This window comes from Bufo bufo, chromosome 4 (assembly GCF_905171765.1).
Source record: "Bufo bufo chromosome 4, aBufBuf1.1, whole genome shotgun sequence".
NCBI lineage: Eukaryota > Metazoa > Chordata > Amphibia > Anura > Bufonidae > Bufo > Bufo bufo.
In genome coordinates, this window is record NC_053392.1 from 528,278,735 (window position 1) to 528,305,237 (window position 26,503).

The following is a 26,503-nucleotide window of genomic DNA, read 5'->3' on the forward strand; positions in this document are numbered from 1 at the left end:
GAGAGCCAGAGAACCGGGCGGCAGAGAAAAAGACCAGGATTGCGCGTCCCCTTTAAGCAGAGACATGATGATACCAACCCTCTGATCTTCATTACCTGACGAAAATGGACGCAGTCGAAAGTACAATTTGCATGACTCTTTAAAGCGGAAAAAATCATCCGTACCCCCTGTAAAATTCTCGGGAAGAGCGACTTTAGGCTCCCCACCAATTTGACCTGTACCTGATGCCAGAAACCTCTGACACTGTGTGACCGAACTACTCAGATCAGCAACCTCTAGGGATAAACCCTGCATGCGGTCACTCAGTGCATCAATTGACGCCATCACAAAAGTCCTGAGTGATGGCAGTCACAGTATGGTGGATTATAATGTCACGGCGGGCGTGCACTCAGTATAACAGATAACGCACCAACCAGGCTCTGGGCGAGAGACAGGGGAAGGGTCACCTCCTAGCTAATCCCTGACCTCTTTCTCTGCACTGCTCAGCCCACCTACAGACCTTTAAGGTAGGTATGAGGTGTCCCCGTGCCTGGGCTGACAAAACCCTGAATTCCCTGAGATGGTGAAGTGGGAAATAGGAGCAGCCTGCTCGCACAGAACCTGGATGGGATAGATGACACAAAACAACCAACTAGAAACAACACTTATCTTCCTGAGCTGGAACAGACAGCCAACCTTCCTTCCTAGCTTCCAAGACCACAATGATGAGTATAATCCGCTCAGGGCACTGGGCTGAAGAGCTATTTAAACTAATGACTCCACCCAGTGCACCTGGTAAGGGGCGGATCCAGCACGACTTCAAAACAAACATTAAACTCGTGCTGCAATCCTGGCCGACCTCCGCACATCGTCAGAGTGGGGCATGACATTAACCCAATCAGCGTGACATAATGATCTCCAGCCTTGTGCTCGTCAACATTCTCACCTGAGTTAACAAGACGATTACTGAAATGATCTCAGCAGGTCCTTTAATGACAACAATGAAATGCAGTGGAAAGTTTTTTTTGGGATTAAGTTAATTTTCATGGCAAAGAAGGACTATGCAATTCATCTGATCACTCTTCATAACATTCTGGAGTATATGCAAATTGCTATTATAAAAACTTAAGCAGCAACTTTTCCAAATTTCCAATATTTATGTAATTCTCAAAACTTTTGGCCACGACTGTACATCAGCGTATGGCTCAGCATAGAAGAGCCAAAAACCTCTGGTCAAGATTCAGCTGTGTACTTACATCTAAAAGAAACAGGTCACACCTTTTGAAGACAGTCAAGTACGTGTTTTGGATAAGGAGGCCGATTGGTACAAACGAGGTGTGAAGGAGGCCGTCTACGTAAAAATGGAGAAGCCAAGCTTGAATAGAGGCGGGGGGGGTTAGACATCTATTGTCTGCCACATACAATGCTGTCTTGACACCTTTTTCTGGGAGGCCATTATCACCTACTGACTCCAATTAGAATAATGGAATCAACACCTTTGACCCCATGCTGGGTATGATGATCTCTGACCCCATGCTGGGTATAATTACCAGATGTTGATTCAGTTACATATTTATTCCCAGAGGATTCTTGTACAGTCACTCAGAATTGAGAAAGCTTGTTGGAAGAACGAGTGAAACGTTTTCAAGAAATCTACAGTAAGTCCAGTTGCCTTGATTTATTCTTTACAGATATTTGTTAAGAACTGTCTCTAGCACTTAGCAAGCCTGTCGCTATGCTTAGTCACAGTAAAAAGCAGAGATCGGGCGGGATGAGGCTTTCATAGGGCTGTGACATCACAAGGGATGGCTATTTGCTGATTGGCTGGCTGCACAGCATTATGGGTTATATCGCGTTCCCGGGTTTCTCTTTGTAACAAATGTAGCTGCCATTTTAAGAATAAAACAATTCTTTACCATAAAGCGCAAGGAAATTCAGATTCGTAGGGAATCAAATTTTTTCTGAAATTCAGATTGAAGTCAGTTTGTTTCATTTCGATTCACTCAACACTAATCTTAAGCAACGAATTTAGATATCTCATTCAGTCCCATTGACACATGTTTATAGATAAAATCGAGTACCAGCCATACAGCCTGCCTTTACAAACATTTACAAAAAAAACTGGAAAAGATGATAATGTCTGTAAAGCTGTATGGAATATGTCATATAAGTGAGTAAAATAAACGTGAATGGAGATTGCGAGCCAGGCTCTCTCCTCCAACATCAGTGTCTGAGCTCACAAATGATCTTCTGCATGATTGGCAAAAATTCCTACAGACACACTCTAAATCCTTGTAGAAAGCCTTCCCAGAAGAGTAGAAGCTGTTTTATCTGCAAAGGGGCGCAATGGATTTAGAATGTTATATTATAAAAGCTCCTACCCATGTGTATTTGTCCCAATACATTTGTGTATATTGGTAAATCTTCCGTTTTCTTTCACATAGTATATTATAAACCTGTCTGCTTGCAGCCACCACTAGGGGGAGCTCAATTCATGGGAATGTATTCAGTTACCATTGGTATCAATCAAAACTGTAAATAAAATGTTTGCACTGAGCTCCCCCTAATGGTGACTGTCAGAAAATGCAGTGAATATATTTCAGGAACAAGAGAAGCAGTTCAATGCAGGGCCACCACTACCTCCAGGCCCCATACCAGTTGCGTGGTCAGTACTAACCTGGAAGTAAGGAGCTCCTCCTAGTTGCAGCTGGGGGTAAAAAGAATTTGATAATTCTGGGATCCATAGAAACTGTTATGGCTGTTGTTATGCTTCAATGTCATTTATCATCTTTTACACCAGATAACTGATCTTGTATTAATAAAAATGAGCACAGCCTATAATGTCATAGTCAGGGCCGCAGTCAGTAAGCCAAACTTTTTACTGCATCTCCAACTCTATTTTTAAACATTCCAGATCCAGATTCCTGACTCCAACATAAATGGCTCATGTAAAATAATAATTAGTAATAACAAATTTACTGTAGCAAAATGGATCAACATAAATAATAAATAATCAAGTTGCTTAGGTAGAACATAAAATATAGATTTTGAAGTTGTAAATATGCACTATGCATTTAATAAATGTAAAAAAGGAGCATCGCTACTGAGCATGTGCAGATACATTTAAGGGCCTTGGAGCAGCAGCATGAAGATACTTAATCTAAAGGGCCAGTTATTAAAGTGCATTCACATGCGCCGATTGAGTAGGCAATTATCTGGAAGGGACGGCTACTTCCCGATAATTGCCTCCTTGTCAGTGGAGTAAAGAGCTGCATAAACAGGCAGCAATCAGCTTCACTGTATGGGGATGAGAGATGTCTACCGCTATCACTCATCCTTATACAGATTCAGTGTTTCGGGGCAGCAGACCACTTTTTACACAGCACAATCTGCTGCCCAGAAATGATGATATAAGTGTCCACACAAAATGATCATTTCATCCAATGAACCAGTATTTGGCTTGTTCATTGGGTGATCTGAGACACCTACGAGTGTCGACTATCAGGAATGAGTATTCGTACTAACAAATACCCTGTGTAAACCTGCCATTACACAGGGAACATTTTCACAGAAACACTTGCTCCTGATAACTGGCCTATGTAATTGTACTGCAAATCACTCAGCAAATGAGTAAATGCTTTTTTTCCTCTGATTGCATCTTTCTGTAGCATAAAAGGTGCCCAATTATTGGCAGCACCTTGCCCTCTGTATTCAGGGATCTGCTGCCTATAATCAACACAAATGAAAGGGGTAGGAACAATTACGGTCAGAGGACAAGGCAGAGGTAATAACTGATTTTCATCCTGGTTATCACAGTTTTTTGAAACATTAGGGACCCTAGCTTGGTAGAACATAACATATATTTATATGATAAAAATGTCTAATCTTTCCTAAATTCCTTTGAAAATAAATACAAAACTTTTACATTAAATAAATCAATTATACAATAACATATAATATTTCATATATTTACTTTGAAGTCAGAGTTGGCTCATTTCTACTGACCATGCCTACTCATTGATCTGTGAAGATGTCCTCGAAGGATCCGTGTTTGGTCATTGTGTGTCCATTTTTTGCTGTCCGTTTGTCATCAGGTTTAAAGGGAACCTGTCACCGGGATTTTGTGTATAGAGCTGAGGACATGGGTTGCTAGATGGCCGCTAGCACATCCGCAATACCCAGTCCCCATAGCTCGGTGTGCTTTTATTGTGTAAAAAAACCGATTTGATACATATGCAAATTAACCTGAGATAAGTCTTGTCCCTGACTCATCTCACATACAGGACTCATCTCAGGTTAATTTGCATATGTATCAAATCGTTTTTTTTACATAATAAAAGCACACAGAGCTATGGGGACTGGATATTGCGGATGTGCTAGCGGCCATCTAGCAACCGATGGCCTCAGCTCTATACACAAAATCCCGGTGATAGGTTCCCTTTAACAGCCACAAAAACTAATTTTCATAGCATGTCCTCCTAATGGTCCGTAAAACATGAATGAAATACGGATGCCATCCGTGTTGCATCCGTGTTTTTCACGGACCCATAGATTATAATGGGCATAATGGATCTGTGAACACAGACAAAATAGAGTATGCTTCCGTGCTAAAACCATGGATCCACGGACCGCGTTAAAACACTGATGTGAGTATACACACATTAAAATGAATGGGCACATGTGCTGTCCATGGAGAACACGTACAGCACAAGTCCGTAAATCGCTGGCATGTGAATGAGGCATTAGTGATAGCAGTGCATGTAGTACCATGTACCGGCTAAAGACTGATTTGAGCTGGTTATGTAGAGTAAGTGCAGTGTAGAACCACTTCCACTTTATTAGATACGGAGTAATCATGTGTCTTGTATAAAGGGGAAGTCTCCACAATGCTGAAGCAAATGGGAGACTTTCTGACTGTCATCCATTCCCTCTGCTGTGAGAAGCCAGAACTTCACATGATAATGACTTCCAGGTTGAACACTGTGGGAAGTCAGCACTGCAGCTGTGACTCAGAGTATACTTCTGGCATCCCTGTAAGAGCAGCTAATTAATGAGATGATTCTTTAGGTCACATGTTATTGTGCAGAGAGTTTGCTGCCTTTGTTCCCCCCCCCCCTTTTTTTGCTAAAACTAGAAAACAAAATTTTACGTCCTCCTCCCTGTTTTACTTGGTCTTAGTTTTGACAAAAATAATGTAACAGAAAGCAGATGTGCCACGCTGTGGTTAGCCTTCATTTCTACTAATCCCACTCATCAGTTTTTATAATGGTGCCTTCACATAGCAGATTTTGTTACAGAAAATTTTCTACGATTGAAAATCAGTTCTATTTACCTGAATGAGACACATCACCTCTGAAGCCACTCATTGGCTGCAGCAGAACATGTGCCATACCCATGCTGCACCGGATGTAAACACTCTGTTGACCGGAACATGGACACACGGGAGCCTGCATGGAGGACTGGAGCAACAGGGAGCAGGAAAGTACTTCTGGTCAGAGAGGCAGGCTGCTTGAAATTTCCAGAAGAACCCCTTTAGGGGCTAATGCACCTGATGGGACTGTGTACATGTTTTCTGTATGACATCACATAGGGTATGACCACAGAGCACGGTTGTGATCTGGTCGGGTTGCGGCACTGCTGCGGTCATGATGGTCTTCATTGTTAATGGCAACCGGACCATGTGGTTGTACCCATAGCGAAAACTTTTTCAACTGGTTTTGAACACATCTCTTTTTATAACCCTTGAGAAACGTGGGTAAGGTTTGTAGCAGGGAAAATGGCCTTCTATAGCTGACATGTTTCCATAAATTACACCAGAAATTGGCATGAATCAGTGGTGTACCTTAAATGGAGGCAGACCACATGACTCCTACAGGGCCAGGGGTGAGGAGGGGCCCCACGCTGAACTTCTGTTCCTAATGTGAAAACACTACATTTTCATGAAGCCACCACTTGGGGGGAGCTCAGTGCAAAGAAATGATTACAGCTTCCATTGCAGACAATGGTAACTGTAAAACCCCTAGGCACAGAGTCCTCCCTAGTGGTATCTGCAGGCAGACATCTTTGTAACGTGCAGGAGATTCTGTGTATTTATGCCAGTTGATACAGTTGCAGTTAATACCAGGGCCAACTTTAATATTGATTGGACCCTGGGCAAAAATTTACTTGGGCCCCCTGGATCCCGCCTTCCCACACTATACAGCACCCCACTATACAATAGTTTACAGTATATTAGCATAACAGCCCCTGTCATCTTTTTCTGATGTAATCTTCACAAAAAAAGCTCCACAGTTAAGGCAAACATCTACAGCAACACTCCTGGTAGGACCTTGATGACCTCATAGCCATGTGACCAGTAATATTGCTAGAATACTGGTCACATGGTGATGATGTCATCTAAGGTCCTAGAGAATCACAGCTCTCACAGTACGCTGCCTGGAGTGCCGGCAGGCATGGCTTGGCAGCACCCCCTGTGTAGCTGACAGCCTGACACCCGGGGCAGTGGCTATCAGGGCTCAAGAGGCAGCTGCCTTGGGCCCCCCAGGAGCAACTGGGCCTGGGGCAGCTGCCCCTTTTGCCCCTTGTTAAAGACATCCCTGGTTAATACATTGAGAAATAGGGTGTTCAGAATGAGTGCCATATTTATGAAGCATGTGTTCAACTTTTTCTAAAGTAAAAGGCAGATAATGTGGGTGAGACCGAGGGCAACTTCTTATTTTAATTTAAAGGGAACCTGTCATCAACTTTATGCTGAGCTCACTGAGGGCAGCATAAACTAGTGACAGAAATGCTGATGTCAGCGGTGTGTCACTCATGAGCTAAAAGTAAGTGGTTGCCGAGAACCAGCATCATAATCATTGCAGCACAGAGCTTGAAAAGAGTCAAATCTACCTGAGAAGAGTCCTGGTTATTCATAATCTCCTGCTCTCCCGCCCATCTGCTGATGATTAGCAGTTCTCTCCTAGAGACAAAGGGAGAAAACTAGGTATTAGACTGTCAGTCATCAGCAGGTGGGCAGGAGAGCAGGAAGTCATGAATAACCAGGACTCTTCTCAGGTGGCCGTGACTTTTCCAGGCCCAGTCTGCAATGATTGTGATGTTGGTTCTCGGCAACCACTTACTTATAACTTATAAATGGCAAACCGCTGAAGTCAACTCACCTGTCTCTACTTTATTCTGCCTTTAGTATGGGCAGCATAAAGGTTCTCTTTAAATGTATTCTGCTACTTAAAGGGTTTCTGTCATCAGAAATTACGTTATCTAGCTGACTGACATTAGCGATGGGCTAATGTCAGCAGTACATAACAGTGGGCTTTATAAGTCTTTGCCTACTGCAGTTTTTTTTTAAAATAAACACTTTTAAAATATACTAATGAGCCTCTAGGTGCTATGAGGGCGTTGCTTCAGCACCTAGAGGCTCGGTCCACTCACCCTTTGGCACGCCCAGGTCTTATTGATTGACTGGCGAGTTCTCCTCTTCGTCCAGTAAATCCTGCGCCCGCGCCGTCTCGTTTACTATTTGCGTTCCTGCTGCCGGCCTCACTCACTGCGCCTGCCACGGTTTCACTCACTGCGCAAGCACCGGCCCGCTTAGTATTCGGCTCCGCTTAGTATAAAACATATCCAAAAATGCCCAAATATAAAAGTATTTATCCAAAGTGGTGAACAGCGTATCAGAAAAAAAAGAAACACTGGACGAACTAACATTTTTTGGTCATTTCACCTCAAAAAGTGACCACAAAGTAGTCCAAAAAGTACTCCAAAATGGTATTAGCACAAACTATTGCCCAACAAAAATGAGCCATTACATATGTCAGTGAAAATATAACAAAGTTATGGGAGGAAGAATATGGTGATGCAAATATGTAGTTTTAAAAGTACTTGATTTTTATAAATGTATTAAAACATAAGCAAAACTATATACAAAAATCTTGGACATGCTACCTAGTGATGATGACCGTGAGCACGCCATCACTGCACACAGCGTCAAGCAGATATGTGCTGAAGCCAGGCACTGTACACCTGTCACGGCCTTTGGTTTGGGCTGTGACACTGTTGCCACACTTGCGGTTGCCCGCGGCAACGTGTTGCTGTGAGAGCATGCGGTGGCAGTGTCTCGACCTTCTGGGTGATTGCCGTGATATGGTTGCCACGCATGCTGTTGCCGATGGTAACTTGTGGTTTGGTATGCTTGTGTGTGCACTTCTCCTTTAAGTGGCTTCCTTCCTTTGTCTGGTGTTGGAAGGGTTAACTCCCTTCCTAGTGTTTTGTGAACACTGGGTTTATGTGTGTGTGTGGCTGCTTGGGCTATTTAGCCTCTGCTGGATTCCTGAAGCTGGGGGGTTCCTCCAGCCTTGGTGTATGTTGGTGGTTCACTGTCCCTGGCTTTTACCATCTGTCCAGTGAGAGCCACCCTTGTGGTCATTGATGTTATAATGGTGTCTCTTTCCCTTCCTATCTTTTGGTTTGTGTGGGTTATGCTCAGGGTGTTGTATGTCTTGTGTGGTGTTACATGGCTGGTGATGTTTGGTGTCCAGCATGTTTGCTAGACATTCCCCTGTCTCACGTTTATTGCAGCTATGAATGTCCTGGGTTCCTGTGTGGTTGTAGTTTGTGCTGTGTCCTTTAAAGTTGGTGTGGACAGCAGCACTTGTGCACGGGTTCCAGTCAGTGTGTCTGTGGCAGGTAAGTGTTATTGGTTTCACTTACCTGCCAACTCCATATGCTGTATGTGTTCCCCTCTCCTTGCAGCCTGGCCTCAGATAGAGACTCCTGTTCCTCCATGACTGGGATGAACAGGTCGTCTCTTCCCGGCTCCTTGTGAGGTATTACCAGGGCGACTCATGGTCTCTAGGAATCCAGAGTATGAGCTGTCCTACCATCGGGGTCCGCTCATACGGTGAGGAGTCAGGGAGAGGATTAGGGACGCTGTAGGAGGTGACCTGCTCCTTTATCACTCCTTTTGGCCAGGGTGATCCCCTTTTACCCTTTTACACCGCACGGTGGTGGGTTCCCCCACTCCCCACCGTGACAACACCCAGCTTCACTGCGCAGGCACGAGAGGAGACAGAGGCCACTTGCGCGAGATGTGGAGAAACAAGAGGATAACATTGCCACTGCTCTGAAACGTCAATCAAGAGGCAGTAGGCAGATAGATGGCATGGTGTACTTGACTTGAAGCAAGAGCCAGCCTCCTTAATTTCAAAATGCTCATTAGCACACAGTGGGGCGTGGAATAAAGTTGATTTAGCACCATCAGGGACAACATACTTCAAATAATAATTTTAAATGTTGAATATTTGGATGTCAGGTTTAGGCTACTTTCACACGAGTGTTCGGAGCGGATCCGTCTGATGTTTCATCAGACGGATCCGCTTCGATAATGCAGACGTTTGCATCCGTTCTGAACGGATCCGTCTGCATTATTACTTAGAAAATTTTCTAAGTCAGAAAGTAGCCTGAGCGGATCCGTTCAGACTTTACATTGAAAGTCAATGGGGAACGGATCCGCTTGAAGATTGAGCCATATGGTGTCATCTTCAAGCGGATCCGTCCCCATTGACTTCCATTATAAGTCTGGACGGATCCGCTCGCCTCCGCACGGCCAGGCGGACACCCGAACGCTGCAAGCAGCGTTCAGGTGTCCGCTCACTGAGCGGAGCGGAGGCTGAGCGCTGGCAGGCGGATGCATTCTCAGTGGATCCGCCTCCACTGAGAATGCATTAGGGCCAGACGGATGCGTTCGGGGCCGCTCGTGAGCCCCTTCAAACAGAGCGCCCGAGCGGACACCCGAACGCTCGTGTGAAAGTAGCCTTAGAGATTAGCAAAGTATTCCAATTTTTTTTTTCTTTGTGACTAATTTGTTACAAAGTGCATTTCTTTGTAAGGAGTGGGTGTAATGACGGAGAGCAGCCATAGCACTGCCCCCATCATTGTAACCCTCAGATACCGCGTTCATACATGATCGCGGGATCTGATAGCAATAATCGGGTGTAAAAAGATTTCAATCATACTTGCCTCATCCATTTGCTCGAGGACCGCCATCTTCTTGAAGATCTGTCGCGACAACTTACACGGCCTGTGATGACATCATCACACCAGCCGGCATGGTGACGTCATAGGTCACCACGCATGGAATTTTATGTGAGATCTTCAAGCAAGAGGACGGTAAGTATGTTTTTTTTTTTTTTTTTTGGACACCATTTCAGGGGAAATCGATTCGTCACCACGAAGCACAAGGAAATTCGGCTTTGCGGCAAATCAAATTTTCCCTGAAATTCGGATCGGACTTTGATTCGCAGAACACTAGTCAGGTTCCCTTTAAGGATGCCTTCACACACCGCATATTTTTCTTTTCAAAATTTCTGCTGCTGAAAATCAGTTCCATTCTTCTGAATGGGGTTGTTTTGGTGACAAACATACAGCTTTATGCCATCTCCATTCAGGTGAATGGAACTGATCTTCATTTGTAGAAATATTCAGCATAGAAATCTGCCTGGCTGCCTAAAGTCATCGTAAAAAGACTAAAGTTTGAACCTAGAGCATCTGTACAATCCAGAAAAATGCAGGACTTAAAGGGAACCTGTCACCGGGATTTTGTGTATAGAGCTGAGGACATGGGTTGCTAGATGGCCGCTAGCACATCCGCAATACCCAGTCCACCATAGCTCTGTGTGCTTTTATTGTGTAAAAAAAAAAAAGATTTGATACATATGCAAATTAACTTGAGATGAGTCCTGTCCCTGAGATGAGTCAGGGACAGGACTCATCTCAGGTTAATTTGCATATGTATCAAATCTTTTTTTTTTACACAATAAAAGCACACAGAGCTATGGTGGACTGGGTATTGCGGATGTGCTAGCGGCCATCTAGCAACCCATCAGCTCTATACATAAAATCCCAGTGACAGGTTCCCTTTAACAGTTTTGCTACAATTCACTTCCATCCAGATACTGTAGCTCATTAGTGCAGTCACCACTTCCAGCACCACCAGTGAGAGGGCTGAGATTCAGGGCACTCAGCTTTTCACAGGCACAGTAATTTGCATCATAATTCAGATCACTCCCTCCTGCTTCCTATTTACACCGCAGCAGGAAAGTTCTGCACAGCTTCTTTGCTGAACTGAAATTGCAACAAAAAAAAATGCAAAGTTCTGGAAAGGTTGCTGAACTTCTCCAAAGTTCTTTGGGTTCTCAGATACCAGCTAGTGGATGTTTCAACACAACTCCTCCCAGATGATGAGTAGCAAGTGACTCTCCTCGTCTCCCACCCCTTCCCCCTCCACCTCTATCCTATTATACACTTTCACTGGTCATGATTTACAAGCAGCTCCCTGTAATGTAAATGAACCGTGTCCAGGTCATTGCCTACAAGTTGTGCAGCAATCACTAAGCGCTACAAGCAGATCATCATCATCATCATCATCATCCCAGGCGGCTCCAGCCCTTCCTTCCAGGCACTTCCTTCCTTCCTCTCTTCTGGAGGGCTGGGAGAATATAAACTTGGGTACAAACTTAGAGACATGACACAGAGCTCGGAGAGTTGTGGACCTTTTAGGACTTCCGAGCTGGGGAACTTGCACTTTTACAGCTGCCATTCAAAGCTCTGCTCTTCTGCCAAGACCACGCTTTGCTCTTGGCTGAACATCCAGGAACATGATGCTGCTGTTCCACATTATCTGGAGTGCTCTTGTCTCAACGCAGCTAGTGCAACTGGCTTTACTGGATGAAGTCACCTCAGAGTTTGTCTGCTTAGATCAGGTTTGTTATTCTGTATCCTGGGGTAGTCAACGGTACTACAAGGCGAAGAAGTCGTGCAAAGTGAAAAAGGGACAGCTATTAACTGTGAAGAACACAGTGCAGGCTGATGCCATCGCTATGTTCATGGCCAAGGCTCACCAAGAAGATGTCAAGGTCTGGATAGGGCTGGAGCAACCATTTAGCAACCGATGCACAGACCTGCAGCTGCCCCTGAGGGGCTATACCTGGGTGACAGGTGACAACCACACAGATTACACAAACTGGAAGAAGGAGGAGCAGAAGTGTGGTGCCCACTGTGTCACTGTGCGCAAAGATGGCACCTGGGAAGAGATTCCTTGTGACTCCAAGGCTGATGGCTACTTGTGTGAGATAAGTTATTCTTCACCCTGTTTTTCTCTTGAGTTACCTTTCTCTTACAATGTCACTTATTACCATTTTGCCCTTGGATTGGCCTCCACTGGTGGTACTGTGTTCCCAAATGATACCATAGTAGACATCTCCACATCCCCAAACAATACCAAACTATTTTGTAAAGAGAAAGCTGATGGGACTGTGGCTTGGAGCAGTGATAGCCCAGGTGCCTGGAGCTGTCTGATATTGAAGGGGGGCTGTGAACATGAGTGTGTAGAAGAATCTGACACTGCACAGTGCAAGTGTCCTTCAGGATCAGAGCTAAAAGCTGACCACAGGGGCTGCACCAAACCTTGTGACCCCAATCCCTGCAGCCAACTCTGTGTCCCAGTTTCTGACCCACCAGGGTTCCTCTGTATGTGTTCTGAAGGCTTTACGCTAGGGGATGATGGAAGAACCTGTGAAGATATTGATGACTGTGCTGCCAACCCCAATACCTGTGAGCACCACTGCACTAATACAATTGGAGGCTTTGACTGCGGCTGCAAACCTGGTTTTGAGATGGTTGAGACTTGTGAGCCTGGAGAAAGTTGTGGGTCACTTTGTCTGGACATTGATGAGTGTGGCATCCCAACAACTCTCTGTGAACACGGATGTGAGAACTTCGATGGAGGCTACAGATGCTATTGTGATGATGGGTATGTCACTGATGAGAAAAAACCCTATAAATGCAAACGGTTCTGCAACACGTCTTTCTGTGAGGCTGACTGTGACATAAATAATAATGATAGCTGCCAATGCCCAGAAGGATACATAGTGGATCAACTTGAGGATGGAGTCTATATCTGCGCTGATGTGGACGAGTGTGATGCCTCTCCTTGTGACTGGCCAAACTCATGTATTAATACTTTTGGGTCTTTCCTATGTACCTGCCCTGATGGCTACACTGTCCACAATGAAGCATGTATACCACCTGAGGAGGGATCAGGTGGAGCAGAACTCACCCCAGTGCCACCTTCCCAGACCTCACCACCCACCACCAGACCTCCAGATATCCACAGTCTACAGCCAGCTATGTTACTGGGAATATGCATAGGAATAATATCTATGTTAACTGTCTTGCTAGCCATCCTCTGTCATATGCTGAGGAAGCATTACATAGAGGAGCATGCCCTGGACTATAAGTGTAAGAACGCTGAGAAGGATATGGTACTCCAACAAGTCATGACAGAGCCCCAGCACAAACTATAGTGAGCACTATGATGTACTGTAGACAATATGCAAAAAAATAACTTCAAGTGACTAGTTTGGGGCTTGGACTTGTAGTCACATTGGAGTCACAGGCTACAAATTGGACCAGGACAGATAGCTGTCTGAGCTTCTTAAAGCAGTGTGCACCAGAGAGTAGTGAACTACCAATGTGTAAGACATGTAGTAGTGTAAATACATAAAGTGAATGCAGATGAAGTATATGGTACACAGGAGGGAATATCTACTGCAGTCATTCTTTGTCCCCTTTTAGAACCCCCTCTACATTGTTTCCTATTTTCACATGTTGTGTTACATATATATATACAAATTTCTTCCCATATTTTTCTCTTAATCTTGTTCTCTTTCTCTCTTTCTCTGTAGTTCTCCTTCTTTTTGTCTTCCTTTTTATTCTCTCACCTTTCTTTCTTTCTTGCTTTTTTTTTTCTTTCTATTTTATTGCCTCCATTTCTCTTTACATACTTTTTCCTCACTGTCTATTTTTCCCACCAATGTTTCCCTCTTTTTATACTCATTCGCCATTCTTTCTCCATCTCATTTATTCTTTCTGGGAAACTCCGATTTACAAAACCCAGCAGCTGGTTTGTTTTCTTACAGGACTTTGGGGGTGATACCAATTGCTCAGCCTATCCCCGGTATCTGTAATAACTGAAACTGTATTTGAGTTAACCCAGCAGTTTAGTAATATTGCAAAAACCTGATACCTATAGAAAGCTTCAGCATCAGGAAACAACCCTCATGTGACATTGGCTTGCCTGGTGCAAGACACACAATGTCACTGCTTTACTTATTATTTAAAGGGGTTCTCTTATTTTATAAAAGAAAAAAAGAAAAAATAACAGTGTAAGGCAATTTTCTGAGGTTTGCTTAAAAGACTTTTCCACTTATTCTGGCTTACAAAAGCTGATGTCCAATCAACCATATGATGAGTCTCCAAGAGCAGATATAGGCACCATGGCAGCTGGAAAACTGCTGGCACAGTGAGTTATGCGTACATATGCGGAGATTTGATAAAACTGGTGTAAAGGAAAATTGGCTTGGTTGGTTACCCATAGCAACCAAACCTTACATTACATTCCGCTTTACCATTTTTCAGCAGACCTTTGGGAAATGAGAAGTCGAATTGAATTGATTGCAACGAACAAAGCCAGTTTTCCTTGACACCAGTTTTGATAAATCTCCCCCATAGTGTTTTATGTAGTCACCTATCCATGGTGGGATGTAAGGAGATCTGCTCCTGGGGAGCAAATGCTGAATGACATGTTACAAAGTGAGCTTATGTAAAAAACTCCTTTCTGTTAAATCTGAACCCCCATAGGCTACATGCACACGATCGTATGTGTTTTGCGGTCCGCCAAAAAAAACGGATGACATCCGTATGAAAGGTGTTTTTTTTGAGGATCCATTGTAACAATGCCTAAAACGGACAACAATAGGACATGTTCTATTTTTTTTTTTTGGGGGGGGGGCTACGGAACGGACATACTGATGCTGACAGCACACGGTGTGCTGTCAAAATTTTTTTTTTTTGCGAACCCATCCTATCCGCAAAAAAAATGGAACGGAAACAAAACACGTTCGTGTTCATGTAGCCTTAAGCAAAGATTTTCACCCTGAAGCTCATTCGTTTCATTTCATCATCCACTGGTAGTAATAATAATAGCCAATATTTTTTAGATGTCCAGCCACTAAGAGCTGGAGGGGTGAGAATTGAGGACGGTGATAAAAGCATTTCAATGAATTATTTGAGTACGCATCCCCTTTACAAATCGCACACACGAATATACGTAAATTAGCAAGCGAGCGGAGTGTGATCCGTCACTGAATACTGTCAGATGGATGCAGAAATATGACCGTTTCTGTGAATCCTTCCTAGGAGGCTATCTGCTACAAACCAGAGGGATGGACTGCTATGTTATTCTTCACTATCATGTGAATAATTATTTATTATAAAGACTTTGTACAGCTATGTACAGTATGTGTGGGTGTGTAGAGTTATTTGTGGATTGAAAAATAGTGATTTTTTTTTTAAACCTCAATAAATAATAGTTTGTGAACTGAATGTTACCTTTGTTATGGTGGTATGTACTCTGTTTATGAAATATGGATAAAATATACATTACTGTGCTATACACAAAATGCATTTTACATATGAGCTCAGTATGTAGTATTCAAGTATCCTGGGAAACCATTCACTTGTGTTATTATGCTGATCATTTCTACAAGGATGTCTGCACTTAGATTACTATGCAGGGAATGCATTGTTATTATTCTTATTGTTAGGTTTGCAGTATAATAACATACTGTCTGGAAAACGTGACAAACCTATCCACCTCGATAATTAGAGTGCATGCTACATGGTCTAAGATGTTTGCTGCTGCACAATTTTGCATTTCTATTTTACATAACTTTCTGTCTCTGGTGCTACTGGATCGTAGATATAGGCCTCATGCACACGACCGTTGTTTTATTCCGTGTCCGTTGTTCCGTTTTTCGTGATTTTCTGCGGACCCATTGACTTTCGAAGGGTCCGTTGAAACCTCGGCTAATGCACCGTTTGTCATCCGCGTCCGTGATCCGTGGTTCCAGTCCGTCCAAAAAAAAAAAAAATGGCCTATTTTTTTGCGGAAAACGGTTCGCGGACCCATTCAAGTCAATGGGACCGCTAAAAAACACGGAGGCACACAAGATTGTCGTCCGCGTCCATTTTTTTCCTATCATTTGCATGGCAAACCTGTCTTAGATTTTTTTTTACTTTCCTTCATGGTGATCCTCCAAAAATAAAGGAAGACACATGGAAACAAAAATGGATCACGGAACAACGGAACCCCATTTTGCGGAATGGAACACAACAGCGGTCGTGTGCATGAGGCCATAATGATATGTTTTATTTTATTTTTTCACTTCCTCATCCTTTGAAATCTCTTCTTGCTGTCAGTGAATGGAATTATTTTTTGTTTACTACCAGAAACTGAAAATGGTCACAGACTGTACACTTATAAGGGTACTTTCACACTTGTGTTCTTCTTTTCCGGCATAGAGTTCCGTCACAGGGGCTCTATACCGCAAAAGAACTGATCAGGCATATCCCCATGCATTCTGAATGGAGAGCAATCCGTTCAGGATGCATCAGGATGTCTTCAGTTCAGTCTTTTTGACTGATCAGGACAGAGATAATACTGCAGCATGCTACGGTTTTATCTCCGGCCAAAAAAACTGAAGACTTGCCTGAATTTTTCCCCATAGGAATGTATTTAGTGCCGGATCCGGCATTCAAAATGCCGGAATACCGGAATGCCAGATCCATCCTTCTGGCCTGCACAGACCGGTAAAAATGTGAAAAAAGATACAAGACGGATCCGTCTGTCCGCATGACAAGCGGAGAGACGGATCCGTTCTTGCAATGCATTTGTGAGACGGATCCGCATCCGGATGCGTCTCACAAATGCGTTCAGTCACATGCAGTACATCTTATTTGCCATTCTGCAGTGCAGTTACATTGTACTACAGCCTTTTTTGGGGTGTATAAGTATAAAAAAAGCATGTCTTATTTGCTGTTCTGCGGTGCAGCTACATTGTACTACAGCCTGATGGATTACTGACCAAATGCTGACCGAGTGAAGGCGGATGCTCAACAGACAGGATCCGTTTTTTGGGGGTTATTGCTCTGATGGATCAGAGGAAGGGCAAAATAATCAGTGACGTTAATACAAACTTACTGCTGACCCCCTCTCCACTCTGTCGGGGGGCTCTACTTGTATAAGCGTTTAATAGAAGAGGTTCTGTAGACATCTATGTGAAATCAGCTGATGAGGGTGTAAAAGGAGTGCGCTCTTTCACGCTACAGTAGGATCTTGGGCCTCTGCACGGATCTTTATACTTGGCGCTAACGTTGACCTGTAAGGCTGAGTTCATACTTGAGTTATTTGGTCAGTTTTGGCCCCGTGACTGCCCAAATAAGTGAAGTGTGCAGTGATTCCAAGAGTGACGCCTGTCATCTGCATGTCATACTGACTCACAGAATTGTTTCACTACCACAACTCCCTATGCGTGTTACTGCAAGGCTCAGTGTTCTACAAAAAGCTCTCTGCAGCCAGGAAATAGCTTTTTTTTAAACACGATTCGTCACAAATAAACTGGGATCGAATCAAATATATACTTAATGGGGCTGGAGGACATTCCGTCCGCATCCGGCAGTGCCGGATCTGGAGAATTCTGTCAGGCTACACATCCGGCCAGAATTCCAAGCGGAGGTGTGAAAGTAACCTTAAAATGGCGTGCAAAACTATGGCCTTAAGTAAATATCGCTCAATGATTTTATAAGGTTATAAACAAGGTTTAAGTATGAAAATAGAGGCAGGAATGGATTCAAAGGGACGAGGAATGTAAAGGAAGGACTTATACTCCTCTTTTCTAGTGGATCCACTTCCTGTAGCTTCTTTTTAAACTGCATCAAAACCGGTGCACCGTACCAGACGAGCAATTTTGCCTGTTTTGTTGGTGGAGACATTGTGACAAATATATGATGTACTAGTGCCATTTTAGGGTGGTTTGAACCATGCCAGAATGGTAGTGCATTTTTGGCACAAAATGTCATGTCTTAGGCCCTGCCCCTCTCTGCTAACCACTGAGGGGCTCAGATTTCCAAATCTGCAGCATGCCAATTATGTTTGCAGTTTTAGCTGAGGATTTCACACTTTTCCAATGAAGGGTGAGATCTGCGGCAAAACCGCATCAAATCTGCACCAAAATTTAGGTGTGAATATGGTGCAGAAATGCACATAAATCCAAACGGAAATTTTAGCGAATCTTATGAACCATAAGGAATTGTCTTACAATGACAACCTCTGTTCACCGGCCTATTTGGGCTAATGGAAGTAAAAGAGAAGGAGTCTCCTGTTAAGGACCCCCTACTATGAGCTAGAACGGAATTCTATCCCTGTGGCAATATGTTTCCTAGGAGACTATAGCAAATTATCACGATCTACAGTATTTACAACATTTTGGTTTGGGGCATTTTTATAATTCTTTTTTTCTTCAAAAATCAGCTTGCTTAAAGTTTTCTGTTTTTACACCACATTTCTCTATTGATGTCAGTAGGCTGTTCAATAAACCCAACTAAACACATTACAGAAGAAAAAAAAAAAAAAATGACAACGTTTTCAAATATGAAAAAGAAACCCTGTGTGGGTTTTCCAGGACTAGAGTATAGATGTCCTATCCTCAGGATAAGTAATCAATATTTTATTGTTGGGGGTCTGACTCCCAGCAAGGAGAGCTGTTGCCTCTTCATTGGCCAGATGACCTAGACGCAGCTCAGTCCCATTCGAGTGAATGGGCCTGCGCGGCCATACCATCCACAGCTGTACAGCGCTGTACTTGGTAAGCTGTACGGAGACTGCAGCGTTCACCATGGCCTCCTCAAACGGGTGCCGGAAGTCGGATGCCCACTGATCTCATACTGATGACCTATCCTATGGATAGGCCATTGATATCAAAATGATGAACAACCCCTATAAATCACTTCAATACAGCACCATATAAACAGGTATGCATGAATCCTGACCCCATATAGTTCAGCCCAGCATTACCAAATTATATGGCATAGCTCTATATTGCCACCTAGTGGACAGAAAGATACTTTCAAGCCGCATTATTACCAGTGACAAATGGAGATTTATTTGATTTATTTATTTTATGCAGTTATATAGCGCTACTATATTCCGCAGCGCTTCACAGACGTTAGCATCCAACTGTCCCCAATGGGGCTCACAATCTAAGGTCCCTATCAGTATGTCTTTGGAGTGTGGGAGGAAGCCGGAGAACCCGGAGGAAACCCACGCAAACACGGGGAGAACATACAAACTCCATGCAGATTAATTATTTACATAAAATTCTCACTGAATGTGTATTTAACTGGGTCCTAGCTACTGTTCTTAGTAAGTGTCTCAGGTATACAATAAATCTGTTGCTTTTTTATACCAATTCTATCTAACCTTTCTTTTCAGGTGGTTATATCCCAGGCCGTCAGCTTTATTGATGAATTTCTTACAACCATATAGGATGAGAAACTTCATCCACCCTGACACATGTAACCAGCATTCCCTCCCTAAAAACAAAACCTTGTAACCTTGTGAATTAGGATAATGACTTGTACGACACATCCCTGGTGGACAAATAAACATTTGGATCCTGTTTCACGCTCTACGGGATTCATCTATCAGCACTGTGACTGACAGTAAGGTCTGAGAGAAGGAGGAGAATGATCCCCTGTGGATTGGGTGAGGGAGAAATTAGCCCTATTACAGCTAACAGGGCTGACAGTGGTAGCCAGGCAGTTACTTCCTATCCCAGAAGTCTGGCGTTACAATTAACCAAGACAGAAAGTGCACATGTAAAGGAGAAAGAAATGGAGCACTCCAAGATTTCACTGTTAAATCACACGATTTTATTAATATCTAAAAAACATGATCAAAGCCCCCAAAACAATAAAATACAACAATTAATAAGGAGTGTGTTCAGATATGGACACACCTCTCTCCTTCCACATCATACATCCCTGCTATGGTCCAATCCATATGTGAGACTAAGCGCAGCCCCAAAAAGAATACTAAAGTGCCAAAATATTTGTCAGTTGAATCAACTCTAAGGCCTCTTTCACACGGGCGTCACGTTTTGGCTCCGGAGGCATCCCGGGTGCAATGCGTTTTGCACGCGCGTGATAAAAAACTGAATGTGGTACCCAGACCCGAACTTCTTCACAGAAGTTCAGGTTTGGGTTCAAGGTTGTGTAGATTGTATTATTTTCTCTTATAACATGGTTATAAGGGAAAATAATAGCATTCTTAATACAGAATGCATAGTACAATAGGGTTGGAGGGGTTAAAAAATAAATAAAAATAATTTAGCTCACCTTAATCCACTTGTTCTCTTCTGTCTTCTGCTTTGAGGAATAGGACCATTGATGAAGTCACTGTGCTCACCACATGGTCCATCACATGATCTTTTACAATGGTGATGGACCATGTGACGGACCATGTGATGAGTGCAGTGATGTCACCACAGGTATTTTTCCTGTGCACAGCAAAGATGAAGACAGAAGAGAAGCCGGGCTGCGCAAACAAGTGGATTAAGGTGAGTTATTTTATTTATTTTTTAACCTCTCCAGCCCTATTGTACTATGCATTCTGTATTAAGAATGCTATTATTTTCCCTTATAACCATGTTATAAGGGAAAATAATAATGATCGGTTCTCCATCCCGATCGTCTCCTAGCAACCGTGCGTGAAAATCGCACCGCATCCGCACTTGCTTGCGGATGCTTGCGGTTTTCACGCAGCCCCATTCACTTCTATGGGGCCTGCGTTGCGTGGAAAAGGCACAAAGAGGAGCATGCTGCGTGATGCGTGAAAATCACCGCTCATCTGCACAGCCCCATAGAAATTAATGGGTCCGGATTCAGTGCGGGTGCAATGCGTTCACCTCACGCATTGCACCCGCGCGGAAATCTCGCCAGTGTGAAAGGGGCCTAAGACCTCATGCACACTAACTTATTTTCTTTCTGTGTCCGTTCCGTTTTTTTGTTGCGTACTGTATGCAGAAAAAAAAAAACTGAAGTTACTCAGTGTGCATTCCATTTCCGATTGTCTGCATGTCCGTCCCGCAAAAAATAGGGCATGTCCTATTATTGTCCGCATAGTGGACAAGGATAGTACTGTTCTGTTAGGGTGCCAGCTGTTCCGCTCTGCAAAATACAGAATGCACACGGACGTCATCCGTATTTTTTGTGGTCGTGTGCATCATCCCTTACGTGACATATATATATATATATATATATATATACACTCACCTAAAGAATTATTAGGAACACCTGTTCTATTTCTCATTAATGCAATTATCTAGTCAACCAATCACATGGCAGTTGCTTCAATGCATTTAGGGGGGTGGTCCTGGTCAAGACAATCTCCTGAACTCCAAACTGAATGTCAGAATGGGAAAGAAAGGTGATTTAAGCAATTTTGAGCGTGGCATGGTTGTTGGTGCCAGCCGGTCTGAGTATTTCACAATCTGCTCAGTTACTGGGATTTTCACGCACAACCATTTCTAGGGTTTACAAAGAATGGTGTGAAAAGGGAAAAACATCCAGTATGCAGCAGTCCTGTGGGCAAAAATGCCTTGTGGATGCTAGAGGTCAGAGGAGAATGGGCCGACTGATTCAAGCTGATAGAAGAGCAACGTTGACTGAAATAACCACTCGTTACAACCGAGGTATGCAGCAAAGCATTTGTGAAGCCACAACACGCACAACCTTGAGGCGGATGGGCTACAACAGCAGAAGACCCCACCGGGTACCACTCATCTCCACTACAAATAGGAAAAAGAGGCTACAATTTGCACAAGCTCACCAAAATTGGACTGTTGAAGACTGGAAAAATGTTGCCTGGTCTGATGAGTCTCGATTTCTGTTGAGACATTCAAATGGTAGAGTCCGAATTTGGCGTAAACAGTATGAGAACATTTATCCATCCTCTGATGGCTACTTCCAGCAGGATAATGCACCATGTCACAAAGCTCGAATCATTTCAAATTGGTTTCTTGAACATGACAATGAGTTCACTGTACTAAAATGGCCCCCACAGTCACCAGATCTCAACCCAATAGAGCATCTTTGGGATGTGGTGGAACGGGAGCTTCGTGCCCTGGATGTGCATCCCTCAAATCTCCATCAACTGCAAGATGGTATCCTATCAATATGGGCCAACATTTCTAAAGAATGCTATCAACACCTTGTTGAATCAATGCCACGTAGAATTAAGGCAGTTGTGAAGGCAAAAGGGGGTCCAACACCGTATTAGTATGGTGTTCCTAATAATTCTTTAGGTGAGTGTATATATATATATATATATATATATACAGTACAGACCAAAAGTTTGGACACACCTTCTCATTCAAAGAGAAGGCATCGCCCCACTTCTGACATATTCTGAGGTGGTGGCGATACATGGATGATATTTTTTTGATTTGGACGGGGTCAGAGGATGCACTCATGAAGTTCTTCCAATTTTTGAACACTATTGATGCTGATATTAAATTTACATTGGAACATTCTTGTGAACAAATACATTTTTTGGATACTGTTGTGACCTTAAGTAATCGTGTACTATCGATGGGCTTGTATTCTAAGCCCACCGATCGTAACACGCTATTAAGTTACAACAGTGCACATCCCAGGGCTATGGTTAAATCCCTTCCTTTGAGCCAATTTTACCGCGCAAAGCGTATAGTGAGCAACAATGATGAATTATCACAGACTTTAAAATGTATGACACAGTCTTTCATAGATAGAGATTATCCTGTAGCTTTACTGGATCAACATCTCACTTCTATACAAGATAAATCGCGTATTGACCTCCTTACTAAGAGGGATAAAAACAATAACAAACAAATGAAGAGGATCCCTTTAGTTACCGTTTACACAGAGGATAGCACACATGTTCGACAAATTATCCTGAAACACTGGTCTGTCTTGAAAAGTGGACATGGGGGGATTGAAGAGTTTCTTCTTCCTCCCCTCATGTCATACAAGAGAGCCAGGAACCTCAAAGATAAATTAATTCATACTGATATAGGTCCACAAAAAGAGTCTGGCCAGACCTTTTTACGCAGTCCCAAATTGGGAAGTTTCCCATGTTTAAATTGCATTAACTGCCGATATATGCAAAAAGGTAGCTTCTTCCTGCATCCATTGACACAGAAGAAATACCACATCAAGCATTTTTTGACATGAGAATCTTCATTTGTCGTATACATTCTTTGGTGCCCATGTCAGTTATTATACATTGGTGAGACTTCATTGGATTTTAAAAGTAGAATTAACCAGCACCGATATACTATTCGTAAAAAAACGCATGGACCTTCCAGTCCCAAAACATTTTACTGACATGGGCCACAAGGAAAGGGACCTCAAATGCATGCTGGTTGACCATATTCCCACTCCGCGTAGGGGTGGCAATAGACATGCCTTACTTAAGAAATGTGAGATGCAATGGATTGCTAAATTAAACACATTAAGACCACAGGGATTAAATGTGGACTATAGGCCCTGGTTATTGTCCTGAGTGGTTGTGCTTGTGATTCTGCTCGCCTGTTTCTATGTGGAGTTATGTGTGGTAGTGTCCCTTGTTCATATAACAGGGTGATCTTATATATTGTTTTTATTACCCTCAGGATTATGGTGAACATTGTGCTTGTTCATATTAGGAGTGAGCGATGGAAGGTTTATCTACTGGATCACGATGGGACCCAATTTTTTATTTTTACAAGTTTTTATATATTTTTTTCAATGTATAGCAAGATCCTCTTGCGGATACAAAAATAACTAGATTTATTAGATGATTTCTGTGCATTACTTATTTTGTACCTTACGCATGAATATGACTATACACGACAATGCTATGGGATACTTGTGGTGTCTAGTTGCCCTATCTAAATGTTCTGGTTTAATATATGGATAGGCCTTTGGAGCCATCGATCTCTGGGAGAGTGGTGACATTTTGATTTTCCAATGGACACTTATTAGCTTGCCCCCGGAATCTAGAGGATGGTCCCGGGTCTGCCATGTTGGATTTCCAGGAACGGTATCCAACGGACAGGGGGGACAATTCAGCCTGTGGCTCTATGATGACAGCATGAGCCACATGAACTGAACTCCTCGTTTAGACTAGGGGGCCATTTAACAATTACCATGTTGAGTCCAACATTCAATAGGAGAAGCGGCGACACTAACGCATAATACATATAGTTTCTCTTTCTATAGTAATGGTACTTCCATCTATATATAGTTACCTTTATCTCTCAGATTGATCGTTGACCCATTGATGTTGCCTTCCATGTGTGAACCGGTACGGTGTGGAGTGCAATGAGACTCTACTAAGGGCCGTTGCAAGCATGTGTATTCTGTCAGTTTCATGCTTATGTCTATAGCCTTCATTTTGATGATTCTATATTTTTGATATGTGTGAGGTACCCTAGGAGTGAGACAATGCTCCAGATATGATAATCATACATTTGAGAACGAGATCGAACATGCAACTATATTCTTTTATGTGTCCGCAAGACTATGGAGTACCTGGATTCCTACATTGTTTATTCCGATGATGTGATACATCTAATCACATGATCGGAGGAGTGATCACATGTTGTGATCACATGCTCCAAGGTCCTTGGACATGCACATCTCAACGATCGGCCTGAACAGGTGATCATGTGATCGGAACCCCTAGGAAGGTCCTTTGACATGCGCAATGGTATGTCTGAGATGCCGGGACCCACGTGCATTGACCCCATCACACACTCCTGTGATCCAGTTCATCATTTTACTGAAGGTACACCTGTACACTCTAGTTTCTTAGAAGACCTACACCTGTGTGGATTATTGTCACAATTAAAGTATTTTGTTTTATATATGGTTATGTCGAATCGGTTATGGGAATGATCAACACTATATCACTGTACTTAGATCTGAGACAGGATGTGATTGTATCAGTATATCGATAGTACTGTCTGTATTACTATTTTTAAATTTATTATCTTTAATGAATGTATTTGACTCATTGATTGTTTAATGATGTGAAGTTGTTTAAATATGTACACTGCACTGCCCATTGTGTCACTGCTTGAGAAAAATTCCATTGAGAGGATTGAAACGTTGCATGCCTGGGGAATAAAGCCTTTTTTCTACTTCTTTACTACCTGGATGTGCTGCAGAATTCTTTATTTTTATATTTTGGAGGTGGATCGCCTCCTCAGCCGCTGGCACTCCGATTGTACCCCACAGACAGTGGTGCTGCCCACACTCCTTTATATATATATATATATATATATATATATATATATATATATAAAAAAACACACATGTAGAGTTGAGCGAACACCTGGATGTTCGGGTTCGAGAAGTTCGGCCGAACTTCCCGGAAATGTTCGGGTTCGGGATCCGAACCCGACCCGAACTTCGTCCCGAACCCGAACCCCATTGAAGTCAATGGGGACCCGAACTTTTGGGCACTAAAAAGGCTGTAAAACAGCCCAGGAAAGAGCTAGAGGGCTGCAAAAGGCAGCAACATGTAGGTAAATCCCCTGCAAACAAATGTGGATAGGGAAATGAATTAAAATAAAAATTAAAAAAATAAAAATGAACCAATATCAATTGGACAGAGGTCCCATAGCAGAGAATCTGGCTTCACGTCAGCAGAGAATCAGTCTCTTCATGCCATAGCAAAGAATCTGGCTTCATGTCAGCACAGAATCAGTCTCTTCATGCCATAGCAGAGAATCTGGCTTCATGTCAGCACAGAATCAGTCTTCATGTCATAGCAGAGAATCAGGCTTCACGTCACCCACCACTGGAACAGGCCACTGTCACACATTTAGGCCCCGGCACCCAGACAGAGGAGAGAGGTCCTGTAACAGAGAATCTGGCCTTATGTCAGCACAGAATCTGTCTTCATGTCATAGCAGAGAATCAGGCATCACGTCACCCACCACTGGAACAGGCCACTGTCACACATTTAGGCCCAGGCACCTAGGCAGAGGAGAGAGGTCCCGTAACAGAGAATCTGGCCTTATGTCAGCGCAGAATCAGTCTTCATGTCATAGCAGAGAATCAGGCTTCACGTCACCCACCACTGGAACAGGCCACTGTCACACATTTAGGCCCAGGCACCCAGGCAGAGGAGAGAGGTCCCGTAACAGAGAATCTGGCCTTATGTCAGCACAGAATCTGTCTTCATGTCATAGCAGAGAATCAGGCTTCACGTCACCCACCACTGGAACAGGCCACTGTCACACATTTAGGCCCAGGCACCCAGGCAGAGGAGAGAGGTCCCGTAACAGAGAATCTGGCCTTATGTCAGCACAGAATCTGTCTTCATGTCATAGCAGAGAATCAGGCTTCACGTCACCCACCACTGGAACAGGCCACTGTCACACATTTAGGCCCCGGCACCCAGACAGAGGAGAGAGGTCCTGTAACAGAGAATCTGGCCTTATGTCAGCACAGAATCTGTCTTCATGTCATAGCAGAGAATCAGGCATCACGTCACCCACCACTGGAACAGGCCACTGTCACACATTTAGGCCCAGGCACC

General features: G+C 43.3%; 2 protein-coding genes across 2 annotated transcripts in view; both read left to right on the plus strand.

Moving 5' to 3' along the window:
- The window catches only part of LOC120998883 (thrombomodulin-like), a 68,885-nt gene extending 49,331 nt beyond the window's left edge, over positions 1–19,554 (plus strand). Inside the window, exon 2 of the mRNA XM_040429759.1 lies at positions 19,367–19,554. The gene's annotated coding sequence lies outside the window, so the exon portion shown is untranslated. The remainder of the gene's footprint in view (positions 1–19,366) is intronic.
- LOC120998882 (thrombomodulin-like) lies at positions 11,294–14,646 on the plus strand. The gene has a single exon (XM_040429758.1). The coding sequence runs from the start codon at positions 11,634–11,636 to the stop codon at positions 13,338–13,340; it is 1,707 nt and encodes a 568-aa protein (XP_040285692.1). The 5' UTR covers positions 11,294–11,633; the 3' UTR covers positions 13,341–14,646.
- Positions 19,555–26,503: the final 6,949 nt, after the last annotated feature.